Source organism: Dendropsophus ebraccatus, chromosome 6, assembly GCF_027789765.1.
Source record: "Dendropsophus ebraccatus isolate aDenEbr1 chromosome 6, aDenEbr1.pat, whole genome shotgun sequence".
Classification (NCBI taxonomy): Eukaryota; Metazoa; Chordata; class Amphibia; order Anura; family Hylidae; genus Dendropsophus; species Dendropsophus ebraccatus.
The window spans coordinates 16,346,364-16,364,220 of NC_091459.1; the positions used below are offsets into that span (position 1 = coordinate 16,346,364).

At 43.4% G+C, this 17,857-nt stretch overlaps 1 protein-coding gene across 1 annotated transcript; it reads right to left on the minus strand.

Annotated features, from left to right (window-relative positions):
* Window positions 1-2,706: 2,706 nt before the first annotated feature.
* LOC138794670 (matrix metalloproteinase-23-like) lies at window positions 2,707-16,167 on the minus strand. Its single transcript, XM_069973467.1, has 8 exons — window positions 15,850-16,167; window positions 14,421-14,536; window positions 12,970-13,106; window positions 9,916-10,083; window positions 9,121-9,285; window positions 5,588-5,689; window positions 5,198-5,318; window positions 2,707-3,966 (listed from the first exon to the last, which is right to left on the minus strand). Exons 1-8 carry the CDS (start codon window positions 16,015-16,017, stop codon window positions 3,795-3,797), a joined length of 1,149 nt encoding a protein of 382 aa, XP_069829568.1. The 5' UTR covers window positions 16,018-16,167; the 3' UTR covers window positions 2,707-3,794.
* Between the last annotated feature and the right edge of the window lie 1,690 nt (window positions 16,168-17,857).

The following is a 17,857-nucleotide window of genomic DNA, read 5'->3' on the forward strand; positions in this document are numbered from 1 at the left end:
GGAAGAGCGGGGATGACGGGAAATGTAGTTCTCACAGCGCCAGAGTAAAGTGACGTCTCGGAGACTGGTGTGACGGGGAGGGCTGGCTGAGGGAGGAGGGACAGATGGGGAGAGCTAGTCATGGCTTATGGATACAGACATTACAGAGGCCCTCTAATTCCCTGGACGTCTGTACATCACTGTGGGATATGTTAGTGTTAGTTACTAGCAATACAGGTGCCACTCACTAGTGATGTCTGCTGCTTCTCATAACAGGCCACAACAGTGTCTCAATGACAGCTTATAACATGTAATATGTATTATAGGTTAGCAGCCAGCAGCAGCATATAGGCCCAGGTCCCTTATCATCAGGGAGAAGAGCCATGGAGGCGCTTCTCCCCACTCTACTGGCATCTTCCCATCAGTTCAGGGCCAGGGAACCTTGGCTCTCCAGCTGTTGCAAAACTACAACTCCCATCATGCCTGGACAGCCAAAGCTAAAGCACCTACTGTCCAGGCATGATGGGAGTTGTAGTTTTGCAACAGCTGGAGAGCCCTTATGAGCTGCGGGGAGAGAAAGCATGAGCCCCGCGCTTCTCCCAGCTATAGCTAGTATAGGTCGGTATGGGTCCGAACAAGCAGACCGCGACTGATCAAAACTCTGCAAATCTGAATAACACCAGATACAGTTACGTATACTTTTTTTCTTGGAATTTTTTTTGTAGTGTTTGTACAGGATCATAGGTGCGGCCATTTTGCCTGACCTTCTGTGATGTGTATGAGACCTGCTTTATAACAGGTATATTCGCCATAGGAAATAACAGTTCGGAGCTGACCCCTACACAATGAACTAAACAATGCACAAATAACGTAAATGTCTGCCCCTCCTGCCCCATGAAAGGGGACTGAACTGTTGTCCCAACCACAATAAGCAGCTGAAAACAGCAGTGAAAGGGAATGTGCCATCAGAAAATTACATATTGTTTGAATAATTTTTTTATGTTAAACATATTTTTAAAGAATTTTTGGTGAAATACTTTCTAATTTTCCATTTTTCTCTCTATATTATAAAAAAAAAATCCTTGAGCTCTTGCAGTTTTCATTCTCACCACTGGGGCTAAAGCTAAACTGAGACTTCCTGTTGTGTCTGTGGTGATAAGAGGAGGCTGCTGTAAAGTGATCTGTACAGCATTGCAGCGTCATGTGACACCAGGAGATAGAAGAGACAATAGCAGCTCCCTGTGGAATGACCTCTTCAAAGGTCACAGAGTGTGCACAGTAATGTTTCACATTCATCTCAAGGGGACAGAGTCTGTCTATTGTCGTCTATGTCCATGAGGCTTGCTGTAAAGCAGGTCACTAAGTGCTGTTAAGAACAGTCCAGGCAATATGGCCACCCCATAACAATGTACAAAAAGTGAAATAAAAAAAGGCAGTCAGAAAATAGAAACAGATTCGAATAAAAGAACAAGTTTTAGTATCTGACTCTAATCAGTAAAAGAAAATCTAGTTGACACCTTCCCTTGAAGTCCTGTCGATGCCTGACTGTACCAATCTTCCTGACATTAGACCATCAGGAGGACCTGTGATCTGTCTCCATAGAGGACATTACTGGACTTTCCTGTGACCTAGGACTGGGATATCCTAATGGTGTGTTTACACAGACAGATTAATTTTACAGATTTTTGAAGCCAAAGCCAGGAATGGACTATAAACAGATAACAGGTCATAAAGGAAAGACTAAGATTTCTCCTCTTAAATCCATTCCTGGCTTTGGCTTTAAAAATCTATCAAATAAATCTCTGTGTAAGAGTGGGTTCACACTACGGAATTCTCGCGGATAAACTCAGCGGAAATCCGTCGGCTGTCCGCGCGCCTTTCCGCCGGCTCCATAGACACCATTCTACGGGCCGGCGTATTCCGCTATCCGCCAAAAGAAGTGACATGTCACATCTTTCGGTGGATAGCGGAATACGCCGGCCCATAGAATGGTGTCTATGGAGCTGGCAGAAAGGCGCGGGGCCATTATCCGCGAGAATTCCTCAGTATGAACCCACCCCTAAATGCACCCTTAGGCCACGTTCACACTGAGCTAGAACGTCAGAATCCCGCCTTGCTCAATGTCTCACAGTGCACAGAGGAAATTTCCGTCCGGAAATTATGTGCGGAATCCGCGTTCCGCCCAAAGAATTGACATGTCAATTTTTTGGCCAGATTCTGCTAGAGGAATCCTATAGAAGTCAATGGGGCTTGAAATCTGCTTGCATTCCACTTGCTTTCTGCTCGGATTCCGCTCAAAGGGCCAGTTCACACTGAGCAAGATCGTCTCCAAGAACTAGCATGTTCATTCTTAGAGGGGAGAGCGGCGGCAGCAGGATACTGAGCGCGGCTGGATTCCGCGGTGGAGAGTTCCGCCGCGGAATTGCGCCGTGTTTGCTCAATGTGAACTGGCCCAAATTCAGCTCCTATTCTGCCAGAGCAGAATAGGCGAGGAATTTCAAGCAGAAAAGGTTAGAATAGACTCTTTGTTATTTTCTATATAAGTAGAGCAATATATATGAAAAAAAAATGAAAGGGCTGGAGGACCCCTTTAATGTCATGGCTGATTAGTGGTGCGGTAGTAGCCCCACTTACAAAAGCTAGTTCATACACGGCTTGCAAGGAACCAGAAGTAATCAACATTACAGGACCAGAACACGATAATGATGATCACAATGTTACCATTTTTTATTTTATTTTTTTAACATATAGGCCTTTACAATCCCTTTCTTATGCAGTGGCCTAGTATTCAACCCTATAGGCCCAGAAGTTTCCTTGATAACCAATCTATAAAACGATCCGATGAGATGAGGCTAATAACAATGGGATCAATAAGGCAGCAAATAAACAGCTCAAAACATCATTTCATGTGGGGTGATCCTGGTATACAGTGGTTAGAATCCATCAGGAGTGGTCCAGGGAAGGACAGCGGGTGATAGGATCAGGTACGACCACAGGTCATTGATGAATATGGGGAGCTGAGGCTAATTCATCTGGTATATTCCCACATATGAGCTATTAATGCCCAAAATGACGATGAAAGTAATGCTTAACGGGGTAACTGTTACTATGTTACTGCCCATGGTGAGACTAACAATTCATTCCATACTTGTTATTATCTATTCCGTCTTCTTCCCCCAGTTCTGAACTGCTGCTTTCTGCTGAAGACCCAAAAATCTGTGTGTCAGCTTTTCTCTTTGTCTCCCCTCCTCCCCCTCCCATCTGAGACAGCTTATGTAAACATCTCTTTGCAACTTTGTGGCTTCTCTGTAATGCTGGGAGGGTTATTCTGAGGTCAAGTTGCTAATGAACTGACTGTGAATAATCCTCCCAGCATTACAATGAAGCTACAGATAAAGCCTGCCAAGGACTTGTTTACATCAGCTGTCTCACAAGGGAGGGGGGGGGGCAGAGAGAAAAGCTCACACAGATTCTTGTGGTTTCAACAAAAAGCAGCAGCTCAGAACTGGGGAAAGGAGACTGAATAGATTATAAGTATGGAAGTAATTGTTAGTCTCACCATGGGCAACAATATATAAAAAGTTATGTTTGAGTGGAATGCCCCTTCAACACCTTCAGAGGTTTTGGGGGTCGGGGGTCAATGCCTTGACTATTTGAGCTGTTTTGGTAGGAGGAGGGGAACTTTGCCGCAAACGTATCCTTATAGCTTGTTCAGATAGAAGGTGTCCTGTGCACCGCAGTGCAGCTGGAAGAACACAGGTTTCTTTCAAATCAAAAGTTTCTTTTTGGGTCTTCATAGTCAGTTTTTGGAAATATTAGAAGACAAGGAGATTCCATGATCTCCCACCCAAAATTACTATCCCCTGGCGAATGACGCATGTGTAGCGTCCCTGGGTAGATTCTTGGGCTTCTATAGTTATACTGCTTGAAGACTTCTTGGCCTTTCCTCGGACTGATACATTTAGACGGCTGCCATCCTTGTACCAGCTGCAACAGAATTGGGGAGAGAAGCAAAATCACATGACAAGGTAGTGAGTAATAAGTAACAAATAGTAAGATGCTGTGGTCAATATCGACCGCCCATCATGGGGAGCGGTTTGGTTTTTTCAGAAGTGTGCTTCTATTATAACCCGCTATAGGAAAAACGGCAAAATGATAGTACACTGCACTATATTAGTATTGCAGTGAACTGTAGAAGCAATTGTTAAGTCCCCTAAAGACAGTGGCATAGCTACCATAGAGGCTGACCACGCAACTGCTATGGGGCCCATGTGGCCAGCCTCCATGGTACAGCACTCAGAGCAGCCCTCGCGGAGCAGCAATCATTCCACCCCCTTCCGGAAGGTGCTCACAGACCACCCTTCCCCCCTGGGATGGGGCTCAGAGCACCCTGTGTGTCCAGTCCCGCAGAGGAGGGGTGGTCTTTGAGAGACATCCCGGAGGTGGGGGGACTGTCCTGTAAGAGCTGTAAAATCCCCATTTTGTACAAATCTAAGCCACAATAAAGTAACAAGAATTGGGATGACTGTGTGAGGAAATTACCAAACTCCTAAATCTACTACTAGTCTCATCTACCCCAAAAATCTACAAAAAAAACACTCACACAGCCCCATAGATGGGAAAATAAAGAAGCTCTAGCGTACACTTCCACCTTACCTCCTACTTATCGGATGACTGCTCTGATACGCTCCATTTAAGCTGGGTTCACACTGCATTTTTCAGTTTTGCTGTTTTCGTTCTGTTTAATTTTAACGTACAGGAAAAACACGGCCAACCACATTTTCACGTACGTAAAAAAAAAAAAAGAAACTGATCCTTTTCAATCTGTGTTTTCTTTTTATAATGTAAGTCGATGGGAAAGTTATCTAGATTTGTAATTTACTTCTTTTTCAAAATCTCAAGTTTTTCCATACTTATCAGCTGCTGTATGTCCTGCAGGACACAGTGCTCTCTGCTGCCACCTCGGTTCATGTCAGGAACTGTCCAGAGCAGTAGCAAATCCCCATAGAAAACCTCTCCTGATCTGGACAGTTCCTGACATGGACAGAGGTGGCAGCAGAGAGCACTGTGTCAGACTGGAGAGAATACACCACTTCCTGCAGGACATACAGCAGCTGATAAATACTGGAAGACTGGAGCTTTCAAAATAGAAGTAAATTACAAATCTCTATAACTTTCTGAAACCAGTTGATTTGAAAGAAAAAGATGCATATCTCACCTGACTTTCCGGCGCGGTTGTAACGCAGTGTGGGTGCAGTTGAGTGTCACCATCTCACCCTTGGGAGTGTAAAATGTCTTCACCTTGACTTTGTGTGATTTGGGACTTTCTCCAGACAATTCTTAATAAAGAGAAAACGAGAAGCATAAGGGGGAGATTGATCAAAAATGGTGTAAAGTGAAACTGGCTCAGTTGCCCCTAGCAACCAATCAGATTCCACCTTTCATTTTCCAAAGAGTCTGTGAGGAATGAGAGGTGGAATCTGATTGGTTGCTAGGGGCAACTGGGCCTGTTTCACTTTACACCATGTTTGATAAATCTCCCCTATTGTGTATCACCAGTTCAGTGGCAGAGCGGAGTGCAGGAGAAATCTATGGAGGTGTTTCTTACCCTTACAGCCATTACATTTTTGGTAGCATGGATCCTGTAAGCCGCCGCAGCTTTCCTGCCCTTTAAGTGCCTCACAGCTGGATGATGTGGCAGCTGGACAGCCTGTGAATGAAAGGGTTATTACAAAGGCCTCCTTTGTATCCTAGCCCCTCTCCCTCCAAAAAAGCAATGATTCTGCACTGGGTTTCTTTTTACACTGTTTGCAATATAGCATATTGCACGCTCAATATGGTGAATCCAAATATATATAGACCCTTTGTTGTCATGGCAACCTTAAATGTCTAGTATAGATTTATAGGGGGACATGCATCATCCGGCGTACTGATGATATTCGGCGTAAAGTGCCCATATGCGACTGATTTTATTCGCAAATGGCCAATTTACGAATAAAATATTTGCATATCGGCACTTCACGCCAAGTACGCCGGGGGGCAGGGAGGGGGTGTGGAGGGGCGGAACGGGGGGGGCGTGGACTCAAAGTCCGCACGATTTATAATTTTTTTCTACTCAAAGATACGCCGAAAACCAACTCCACCTTTCAGGTGGCGTAGGTTTTCGGCTGTGCGCACCAACGCGCACGGGATTTATGTAGAGGCAGTCCGCCTCTGTAGCGCCGGAGATGCGGGGACATTTATAAGTCCGGCGTAAAAAACTCCGGACTTAATAAATGTCCCCCATAGGGTACCTCACACATTTCTCCCCACAGGTAATCCCGACCCCCTAAATTTCTCTCATCAGGGAGGTAATCCCGCCCCCACATTTCTCCCCTCTGTTAATCCCGCCCTAACATTACTCCCCTCAGGTAATCCCGCCCCCACATTTCTTCCCTCAGTTAATCCCGCCCCCATATTGCTCCTCTTAGGTAATCCCGCCCCCACATTTCTTCCCTCAGTTAATCCCGCCCCCATATTGCTCCCCTTAGGTAATCCTGCCCCCACATTTCTCGCCTTGTGGTTAGATAAGAATATGATCTTTATTATGTTCTATGTAAGGGCAGTAACATATATTTATATATATACTGTATATATATATATATATATATATATATATATATATAATTTTAAATGGCTGGAGTACCCTTTTAATGTTCTTTTTAAAATCTTAACAACATCATAATTCTTTCAGTATAAGATGGTTCCTTGAGTATCACAATGTACATTCATGTTGTGTCCATAGCGATGCACAGGGCCGGCGTCAGCACCCGGCTAAGTAGGGCAAATGCCGGGGCCCCCAGCTCCTCTAGGGGCCCACTCCCGTTTGTTACTACATTTTTTTTGTTAGTAAAAAAGAAAAAAAAGTGTAGTAACAAAGGGGACTGGGCCCCTAGAGGCCGCATGTGACAGTTAGGGGCCCGCCGATCCATACTGGGGCCCCCGAGCACCTGTCTTCCATCACAAATCTTCCCTACAGCCGAGTAGGAAAGAGGACCTGTGAGTCTGAAGGACCTTTGATGATGTCACGGGTCATGTGATCGGACACATGACCTGAGGGCAGCAGGTAGGCTCTGCAAACTAAGTGTCCTGTATGTGCTGGTTCTTCTACTTGTTTTGTGTATAGAGGTCCTGCTGTAATATATATATATATATTACAGCAGTATATATATATATATATATATATATATATATATATATATATATATATTACAGCAGGACCTCTATACACAAAACAACTAGATATCTGTATCTATCTATCTATCTCCTATCTATCTATCTATCTATCTCCTATCTATCTATCTATCTATCTATCTATCTATCTATCTCCTATCTATCTATCTATCTATCTCCTATCTACCTATCTATCTATCTCCTATCTATCTATCTATCTATCTATCTATCTATCTCCTATCTATCTATCTCCTATCTATCTATCTATCTATCTCCCATCTATCCATCTCCTATCTATCTATCTATCTATCTATCTCCTATCTATCTCCTACCTATCTATCTCCTATCTATCTCCTATCTATCTATCTCCTATCTATCTATCTCCTATCTATCTATCTATCTCCTATCTATCTCCTATCTATCTATCTATCTCCTATCTATCTATCTATCTCCTATCTATCTATCTATCTATCTATCTATCTATCTATCTCCTATCTATCTCCTATCTATCTATATCTCCTATCTATCTATCTATCTATCTATCTATCTATCTATCTATCTCCTATCTATCTATCTATCTATCTATCTATCTATCTCCTATCTATCTCCTATCTATCTATCTATCTATCTATCTATCTCCTATCTATCTATCTATCTATCTATCTCCTATCTATCTATCTATCTATCTATCTATCTATCTATCTATCTATCTCCTATCTATCTATCTATCTATCTATCTATCTATCTATCTATCTATTCTATCTATCTATCTATCTATCTATTTCCTATCTATCTCCTATCCCCTATCTATCTATCTATCTATCTATCTATCTATCTATCTATCTATCTATCTATCTCCTATCTATCTCCTATCTATCTCCTATCTATCTCCTATCTATCTATCTATCTATCTATCTCCTATCTATCTATCTATCTATCTATCTATCTATCTCCTATCTATCTATCTATCTATCTATCTTCTATCTATCTATCTATCTATCTATCTATCTATCTATCTCCTATCTATCTATCTATCTATCTATCTCCTATCCATCTATCTATCTATCTATCTATCTATCTATCTATCTCCTATCTATCTATCTATCTATCTATCTATCTCCTATCTATCTCCTATCTATCTATCTATCTATCTCCTATCTATCTATCTCCTATCTATCTATCTATCTATCTATCTATCTATCTATCTATCTATCTCCTATCTATCTATCTCCTATCTATCTATCTATCTATCTATCTATCTATCTATCTATCTATTTCCCTATCTCCTATCTATCATATGAACATGGTGAGACCTCTAGTTCTCCTATATTCAGGCCCTGCAGTGATATACAGTGTGTGTGTGTATATATATATATATATATATATGTATATATATATACACTGTATATCACTGCAGGGCCTGAATATAGGAGAACTAGAGGTCTCACCATGTTCATATTATAAATAAAAATATATATATATATATATATATATATATATATATATATATATATATAATGCTGGTGCTGCTAGTTCTCTAGTATACAGCTCCTGCTCTGTGTGTGTGTATGTATATACACACACACACACACACACACACAAACACACACAGAAGGAGCTGTATACTAGAGAACTAGCAGCACCAGCATGATATATATATATAATCCTGTGACTGGGTCTGACTCCTCCAGAGTCCTGACTACTGCAGAGATCAGGAGATACAGGAGGAGAAAGATATGCAGCAGCCGCATGTTTCTTCTGCTGCAAATCTTTCCTCGCCTGTCTCTCCATGATTTGCTCCTCAAAGGGGCCCGCCGAGGCTCTGTCGCCCAAGGGCCCACAAAAAGCTGGAGCCGGCCCTGGCGATGCATCTCGGTATTGTACTGACCATTATTTATGCTGTCAATAAAATAAAATTTAAAAAGTTACCATAAAGATGCTGTATAGCCAAAATATCATCTTGTGCCAAGCGGCGAGTCCGAGTATATGTAGCATTAGGGTGCATGAGTGCAAAGACATCTCGGGAGTGCCATAAGCCAAGAGCATGGCCGATCTCATGGGCCGCCACCTGCACCAGATCATTATACCACACACCTGATAAATGGGAAGAAGAAGGGTTAGCAGAGATTACAACTCTATGGGTGGAGAAATAAGAAGGTGTTTTTCTGGAGTGAGCTACTTAAGCTAACACTTGGAGGGACACTAACACTACAACGATCATTTAAAGTGTAACTGTCATTTAAATATCAATAGTACAAGCGATTTCAAGAAACTAATAGGTTTTAAGCAAAGGAGTTTCCATCTGTACTCAAAAAGCTGTTTTCCTACCTCCCCCCCTCACTTCAGAAGAAGCAGGATTTCTGTGTCCATTATGCCCTACGGAGAGGGGAGGGGTCAAGAGGGATGAGGGAGCACGGAGAGGAGAAAAGCAGCTGTACAAAACAACATCTCACCAAGCTCATAGATAAGCTCTGACTTTTCTGACCTGTGAATCCAGGGGTTTATGTGCCCAGACAGTTTTCCAAACTGTACAGCTGCTTGTCTGCTCTTCCTGCACATTCATCCCCCTCGACCCCTCCCCCTTCCATAGGTTATATTGGATTCAGCAAATCCGTCTTTACTTTGCTCCTTCTTAATGGGAGGCAAGGCACTGGGTTTTAACCAGTTATTCCAGTCCTGCTTGGGTGTAATACCTTTCACTTAAAAATGAAAAAAATTATTTACCCTGCCTCCAGCTGAATCGTGAAGGTCCGAGCACCCAGAACTCATGGTTATCAAAGTGAATCTCTCCTCTTGGTGGCAGAAAAGCATGAGCTAGTTCTCCATTTATACCATCAAAGCAGGGGTGCAGGGGGGATCCCCAACAGTCGCTGTGATTAAAGGAGTAAAATCCTGGAAATAAAGAGTTAAAATAAAGCTTCAAACTGGGAAGGTCTCGTATATTGTTCCTACAGAAAGGACATTCCGCACTACACAACACCATCTCTGTACATTTATTTGAATTCATCGATCTTACTAAGATAAGATCGTTCAGTGTAATTGCAGGCAACGATCAAAAAATCGTTCCTGTGTCGTTGATCGTTGATTTAGATCTGAACCTAAAATCAATCATTCGCTAATTGTTCGCTGTAATTTCACATTCGTTTTCTCAAGTTCCGCACTTGTTCACTAATCGTTCAGTGTAATTGCACATTGCCCATTGTTTTGCTGGGATCAGATGGAGAAACGATCATAGTAACGATTGTAACTAACGACCATCGTTCTGTGTAATATGGTGAACGATTTCAGGTTAACGATAAACAATCTCGTTTGCGATTGTTTATCGTTAGTGGTTAAAAATCGCTCCGTGTAATAGAATCCTTAGGCTACATTCACACATCCCTAGGGCTGTCCATAGCCACAGACCTGTAGCTGTCCACAATGCACTGACCTGCGCAGCAGGGAGAGGTGCAGCAGGTAGTTATCTGGGCGGCTCCCCGGCCGTGTCCACTCACTGCTCTCTGCCTGTCAGTACCCTCGGCGGGATTATTGACAGAATGAGGCGCCAGTCCCGGGCCTCTCTGCCTGTCACTCATCCTCGCCAAGTGCTCTGACAGGGATAGAGCAGTGACTAGACATGGCCGGAGAGCCGCCCAGATAACTACCTACCGCACCTTTCCCTGACGCTCGCAGGGGGATTAAACGTAATTTTCTCAGGTATAAAGCTGCTGCTGCAGCAGTGGCCAGTACGTGCCGTGAGCTGCACAGTAGCTTTATACAGTGCTCCAGGGAACAATATCAGTCCAGTTGGGCTGATTGGTTCCATTTAAAGGGAATGTGTCATCAGAATATGACTTATTGTTTAACCCCTCGGCGACCCTGGGCATACCCATATGTCCTGGGCCACCTAGGGTTGTTCACAGCGGTGCCGCGCGGCAGCCCCGCACTGAACAGCCGCGGTCCCGGGTGCCGCTCGTAGCCTGGGACCGTGGCTATTAGCGGGCATGGTCTGATCGCCGTGCCTGCTAATTAAGTAATCGGATGCAGCTGTCAAAGTAACCCTAACCCCAGGGGGAATAACCCTAACCCCAGGGGGGCTTCTAGTATAAGTGTAAAAGGAAAAAAAAAGTGTCATTATTAATAAAAAGCCCCCTCCCCTAATAAAAGTCTGAATCACCCCCCTTTTCCCATGTTATAAATAAAAATAAATAAATAAACATGTTTGGTATCGCCACGTGCGTAATCGCCCAAACTATTAATTCATCATATTCCTGATCTCGCACGGTAAACGGCGTAAGCGCAAAAAAATCCCAAAGTAGTACCTAACATCTGAACTTGCTGGATCACTTCGGCGTTTGAGAATTATGGGCAATCAGGTGTAACTAACCTTGTGACTTGCACTATAGTGATATGTTCCTAGTTTCTGCATATGTGGACGGGGTGGGGGGGTGGGTTAGGGACAGTTTATTGTTGTGTTAGAGTGCTATAGCTGGCAGTCCCCTAGTAAGCATGGTACCTTTTGGTAATTTGTCCGTGGAGTGGATTATGCACAGGTCTCCTACTGTAATGAAGAGTCAAAGAGGAGTTGTGGTCCAGCATTTGTGCTGTACTCTAGCACACTTTACCACTCTTTTCTTCTCCCTCTTCTTCATGAATAATCAATGCTGCCCAGACACCTGCTCACTCAGCTGTCAGCCAGTGTCTCTGATTGCAAATCAGTCCTCTATAAGCAGATTATGTATGGAAAAAAAAACACTCACATATGGTTGAATCTCTGAGCCCAAATGTGTTGGAGTTGTGGTCTAGGGGTAAATCATCTGTCTAGAGAACACCAGCAAGTCTTTCTTTGGTTGGAATCACCTGATGGTAATGAAATATAGTTTTTTCTTTTTTTTCTCATTATTGGACCTGATTGGGAATTCAGTTAGAAATTATACAACAATAAGAGAGAGGGAAAAAAAAGAAAAAATAAAGACCTATATTTTATTTCCATCAGCAGAATTAAACCAAAGAAAGACCTGCTGGTGTTCTCTAGACAGGTGATTTACCCCTAGAACACCGGCTAGGAGATTCAACTATATCGGATTGCAGGCCAGTCCTCTGTTGGCAGATACTGACTGACAGCGGAGAGAGCAGGAGGCTGGGCAGTATTGATTATTCATGAAGAAGAGGGAGGAGGAAGCAGTGGTGAGGTGTGCCAGAGTGCAGCACAAACGATGAGCCACAACTCCTCTTTGACTCTTCATTTCAGTAGGAGACCTGAGATTGTGAATAATCCACTAGACGGACAAATTACCAAAAGGTAACATGCTCACTAGGGGACTGCCAGCTACAGCAGACTGTAAACACCTAAGGTAGAGCCTAGGAGCTGACAGATTCCATTTAAGGAAAGGTTAGAGGAGAGAATAGACTAATCAATGACCACATACATAAACTTTGCCACTGTTTTTCTGTACACTCATAATAGACTGTGCCTTCATCCATTGAGGAAGACTGCTCACTAAATTCTCACTGTTACTTTTTTAACATCTCTATGTCTGGTTGACTTTCTGTCCAGTTAGCATCGAGGACCCACCACTTTTCTTCTACCAGACATAACACTTAAAGTGTTTCTACCAGGGGAAAGATTATCACTACCCCAACCATCATCATGATACCCACCAGACCTCCTGATACACCGCATAAATGTTTGCAGTGGTCAGATTTTTCTCCACAGTCAAAAACCTTTATATAAATTTAGATAAAAAACAATAAGCCAACTATATAGCATAATCTATTCACTAAATTGACAGCACTTACCAATGCTTAGGTCTGACTTGTGTTTGGGGAGTACACGTTCAAAGGTTAGAGGAGAAACCTTACTCCACATACCAAAGGCAATCTCCAATGCTTTATCTGTGTCACCTCGGTTTAAAGTATTGGGATAATGGACTATCCTGTAAACACAATGAAATACAAACATATAATGTGCTAATATATCACTCCTCTAAGAAGTATAACATATGATTAGCTATATTGTATCATCTCGAGTACCCTAAAGCAGTGATTTTCAACCTTTTTTGAGACGCGGCACACTTTTTATACTTAAAAAAATCCCGGGGCACACCACCAACCAAAATGGCACAAAATGACACTAAAACAGTACATATTATACATATAGTTAATAATATAAATTCTAAATGTATTTAAACTCACTCAGTGTGAAACCTGGGCCTGTTTTCTTCTCCCCCCTGTGCTTCTCTCCACCATACTTCTCCCCCCTACTTCTCTCCTGTGCTTCTCTCCACCATACTTCTCCCCTCTACTTCTCTCCTGTGCTTCTCTCCACCATACTTCTCCCCCTGCTTCTCTCCTGTGCTTCTCTCCCCCATGCTTCTCTCCTGTGCTTCTCTCCCCATGCTTCTCTCCTGTGCTTCTCTCCACCATACTTCTCTCCCCCATACTTCTTTCCTGTGCTTCTCTCCTGTGCTTCTCTCCCCCATGCTTCTCTCCTGTGCTTCTCTCCACCATACTTCTCCCCTCTACTTCTCTCCTGTGCTTCTCTCCACCATACTTCTCCCCCCTGCTTCTCTCCTGTGCTTCTCTCCCCCATGCTTCTCTCCTGTGCTTCTCTCCCCATGCTTCTCTCCTGTGCTTCTCTCCACCATACTTCTCTCCCCCCTGCTTCTCTCCACCATACTTCTCCCCCCTGCTTCTCTCCTGTGCTTCTCTCCCCCATGCTTCTCTCCTGTGCTTCTCTCCCCATGCTTCTCTCCTGTGCTTCTCTCCACCATACTTCTCTCCCCCCTGCTTCTCTCCACCATACTTCTCTCCCCCCTGCTTCTCTCCACCATACTTCTCCCCCCTGCTTCGCTCCTGTGCTTCTCTCCACCATACTTCTCCACCATACTTCTCCCCCCTGCTTCGCTCCTGTGCTTCTCTCCACCATACTTCTCCCCCCTGCTTCTCTTCTGTGCTTCTCTCCCCCATGCTATTCTCCTGTGCTTCTCTCCCCCGTGCTTCTCTCCACCAAACTTCTCTCCACCAAACTTCTCTCCCCCCTGCTTCTCTCCGCTGTTTCTCTCCGCCCTGCTTCTCTCCCCTGTTTCTCTCCCCCATTGTTTTCTCCTGTTTCACAGGGGCACCATAGTTTGGGGAACTTTCCCCGCGGCACACCCGACCATGTGTCGCGGCACACTGGTTGAAAATCACTGCCCTAGAGAATGGATTTTATATATTTTCCAGGAAACATTTCTTAAAAACGGACTAACCTGTATGTAAGGTTCGTATGATCCCACTTGTATCCCATTGGATTTATTGTATAACGTTTCCATCTTTCACTCCGTGATGGGAAGACAGCGCCACAAGCTTTTCTGTCACCCTGTACCTGCGCAAAAGTAACCTGGAACAGCTAAGGCTGGGTTCATACTACGTTTTTGCAATCCCTTTTTTTTGGATTTGTTGCGCATCAGTTTATCCATTGACTTCCATTACAAAAAAAAAGTATCAAAACCGATCTTTTTTTTTTTTTTTTTTTAACGTACACAAAAACGCAGTCAACCTTATTTTTGTATCCGTTAACCCTCTCCCGTCGCTGCACAGTAAATTAACGTTGCTGAAATCTATGCCAGATGCTTCAGCAACGTTAATTTACTGCACAGGATGACACAGGTGTAGGAGCTGCGCCTGTATTATCCGCGGCAGGTCCTGGCTATCAGTGCGGACCCGCCGCAACTCTCAGCACCGGAGCCGCACTTCAGTGCTGAGAGTTAACCCTATAGATACTGCGGTCAGCAAGACCACAGCATCTATAGGGCTCCAGAGAGAGAATTCTTCCTCTAAAGAAGGAGAATTCTCTCTCTGGTGTCTATTGGATCTCTGCGAACTGATGGCAGAGCCCCGATGGTAGCCATGGAAACCGGAAGCCTCAAGCTTCCGGTTTTTAGCTACGGAGGCCAGCAGGGGGAGGGTAGGGCGCGCAGCCGTGTGCTCTGCCCCTCCCCTCTCTCCCCTGCCGCTGTCACGTGATTATGACAGCGGCAGGGGACATAGGAGAGGGGGCAGACACAGGGACATCAGCCTTTGGGATCATTATGATCCCATAAGCTGATGTCTTAAAACAACCTGGGCATTGAGGAATCAATGATCCCAGGTCATGAAAGGGTTAAAAAAACCTGATCCGTTTTGATCCGTCTTTTATTTTTTATAATGAAAGTCAATGGAAAAACAGATCAAAACAGATGTACACAAATGCATCTGTTTTTTCATCCTTTTTGTGAGCCCAGCCTGAGGGTCATAAATCTAGTGATTGCAGAAAACACTAAAAATGACTAAATATATAAATATGTAAGGCTGGGTTCACACTACGTTTTTGCAATCTGTTTTTTTTTTTATCTGTTTTTTTGGGAAAAAAGGATGGAAAAACAGGTGCATTTGTGTGCATTTGTTTTTCCATTGACTTCCATCATTAAAAAAAAAAAGATCAAAATCTCTCTACGTTGACTATGTTTTTGTGAACATAAAAAAAAACGGATGTGTTTTGATCCGTTTTTTTTGTTTTTTATAATGGAAATCAATGGAAAAACGGATGCACACAAATGGACCCGTCTTCCATCCTTTTTTTTTTTTCTTCAAAAACTGATTATTATAAAGTCATAGTCATTATAAAATCATAGAAAAAGAATAAAATCTGCTACTCACCATATCATGTACAGATCCATGCTGATGCCAGATGCCAAAACCGAGTAAAAAAAGGGAAGCAGCGGTGATAACGTGCATAGAAATACTAGAGATGCCACATATAAACACCCAACCCATCCTGGGTATATGAGCGGCATCGAAGTCCATTGCCAGCTGCCACACTTCCATTCAGTATATTACACTCATTGCAGCGATATCAGGACTGCCCTATCCCAAGCAGGAAAAATGTGGGTAAAAGATGGGAGATCAAACCAGCAAATAATTCTACGACGGGAGGGATTAAGGAGGTGTCCGAAAGAGGAAGGAAATCTAGATAAAAGTCTGAGATCCAAAACTAAAGCAGACATGCAGAGTATAGTTGGACGGAGGAAAGTGCAGGAGTGATGGGGGGGCTGCAGAACTCATGTGTGTTTTGTTAGTGGACACGTGGAGACATGAACAACCCGTTCTTTGTCTTGGATTCCAATATGTCATTTCTAACCATATGTTGCATTTAACACCCTCTAAACCAGGGATGGGGAACTTTCGGCCCTCTAGCTGTTGCAAAACTACAACTCCCATCATGCCTGGACAGCCTTCGGCTGTCCAGGCATGATGGGAGTTGTAGTTTTGCAACAGCTGGAGGGCCGAAGGTTCCCTATCCTTGGCGTAGAGGGTGTTAAATTGTAATTTTTGATGATGAGACTAAGACACTAATTCACACATCCCGTAAAATTGTCTGTGGTCACGGATCCACGACTATGGATAATGTTAGGAACCATTCAAATCAATTCATTCACGCCATCCGTGACGCGAAAAAATAGGACATGTCCTAGTGCAGAGGAGGATCGTGGCACAGATCCCCCAATAGAAGTGCAGCCCCCACCCTCGTCTCCCGGCAGCAGAGATAACTTGAGTGCATAATCTGACAACTACTCGCCTACTCACCCCCATGCCGGCCGGCTTGCGCATGTTCACCAGAAGTGGCTCAGTCCCTGGTTGAAAATGTGACCTATTTTTTCGCAACTTGGATGGCTTAGGGGGTCGTGGCAAGGATCGTGTTATGAGGCCTAACAATTTTCTTCCATACTTGTTATTTTCTATTCAGTCTCCTTCCCCCAGTTATAAGTTGCTGCTTTCTACTGAAAACAAAAAGCTGTGTGTGAGCCTTTTCCTCAGTCTCCCCCTCCCTTCTAAGACGGCTGATGTAAACAAGTCCTTGACAGGCTTTATCTGCAACAATGTAGCTTCTTTAGATTAACCCTCCTAGTGTAGAAGCTACAATGTTGAATATAAAGTCAATCAGGGACTTGTTTACATCAGCTGTCTCAGGAGGGAGGGGGGAAGAGGGGGAGACAGAGACAAAAGATCACACACAGATTTTTGTGTCTGCAGCAGAAAGCAGCAGCTCAGAACTGGGGAAGGAGACTGAATAGATAATAACAAATATGAAAGGTATTGTTAGTCTCACCATGGGCAGCAACATATCAAAAGTTATGTTTGAGTGGAATACTCCTTTAAAGCCACAGAGTACTAGCAGGCTTGTCCCCATGCTAGGTCACACAGCTTTTGTGATCTGGCTCCTGCATAGGGCAATCCATGAAATAAAATATGAAATAAAGTTACATGGAAACGTAGGACTTTTTAATAACGTTGACATTTACATGCGCAGTGATAGCAAATATTTATATATTAAAAAATTGGACAGAATGTGATTGAAATTTTTATTATGGATGAGTGTTTTTTTTTTTTCTCCTTACTTCCCCAACTGACATGCTGTACATGTGCGTCATATGTCAGGAAGCAGTAAATGGTTTCATTGGGGGAAAAAAAAAGATCCTTGGTTGCAATACACACTAGGTAGGATGGAACATTCAAATGATACTGGAAGTAAACGAGAATAGAATTGTAAACAATGGAACAAAAACATTAGTCAGGGCAGTGTTGACTTTCCATTACCTCAGGGCAATGTCATATTCACACTGCTCTCTAGAATGTGACTCGGTTAACTATCAGTAAACAATGTAAC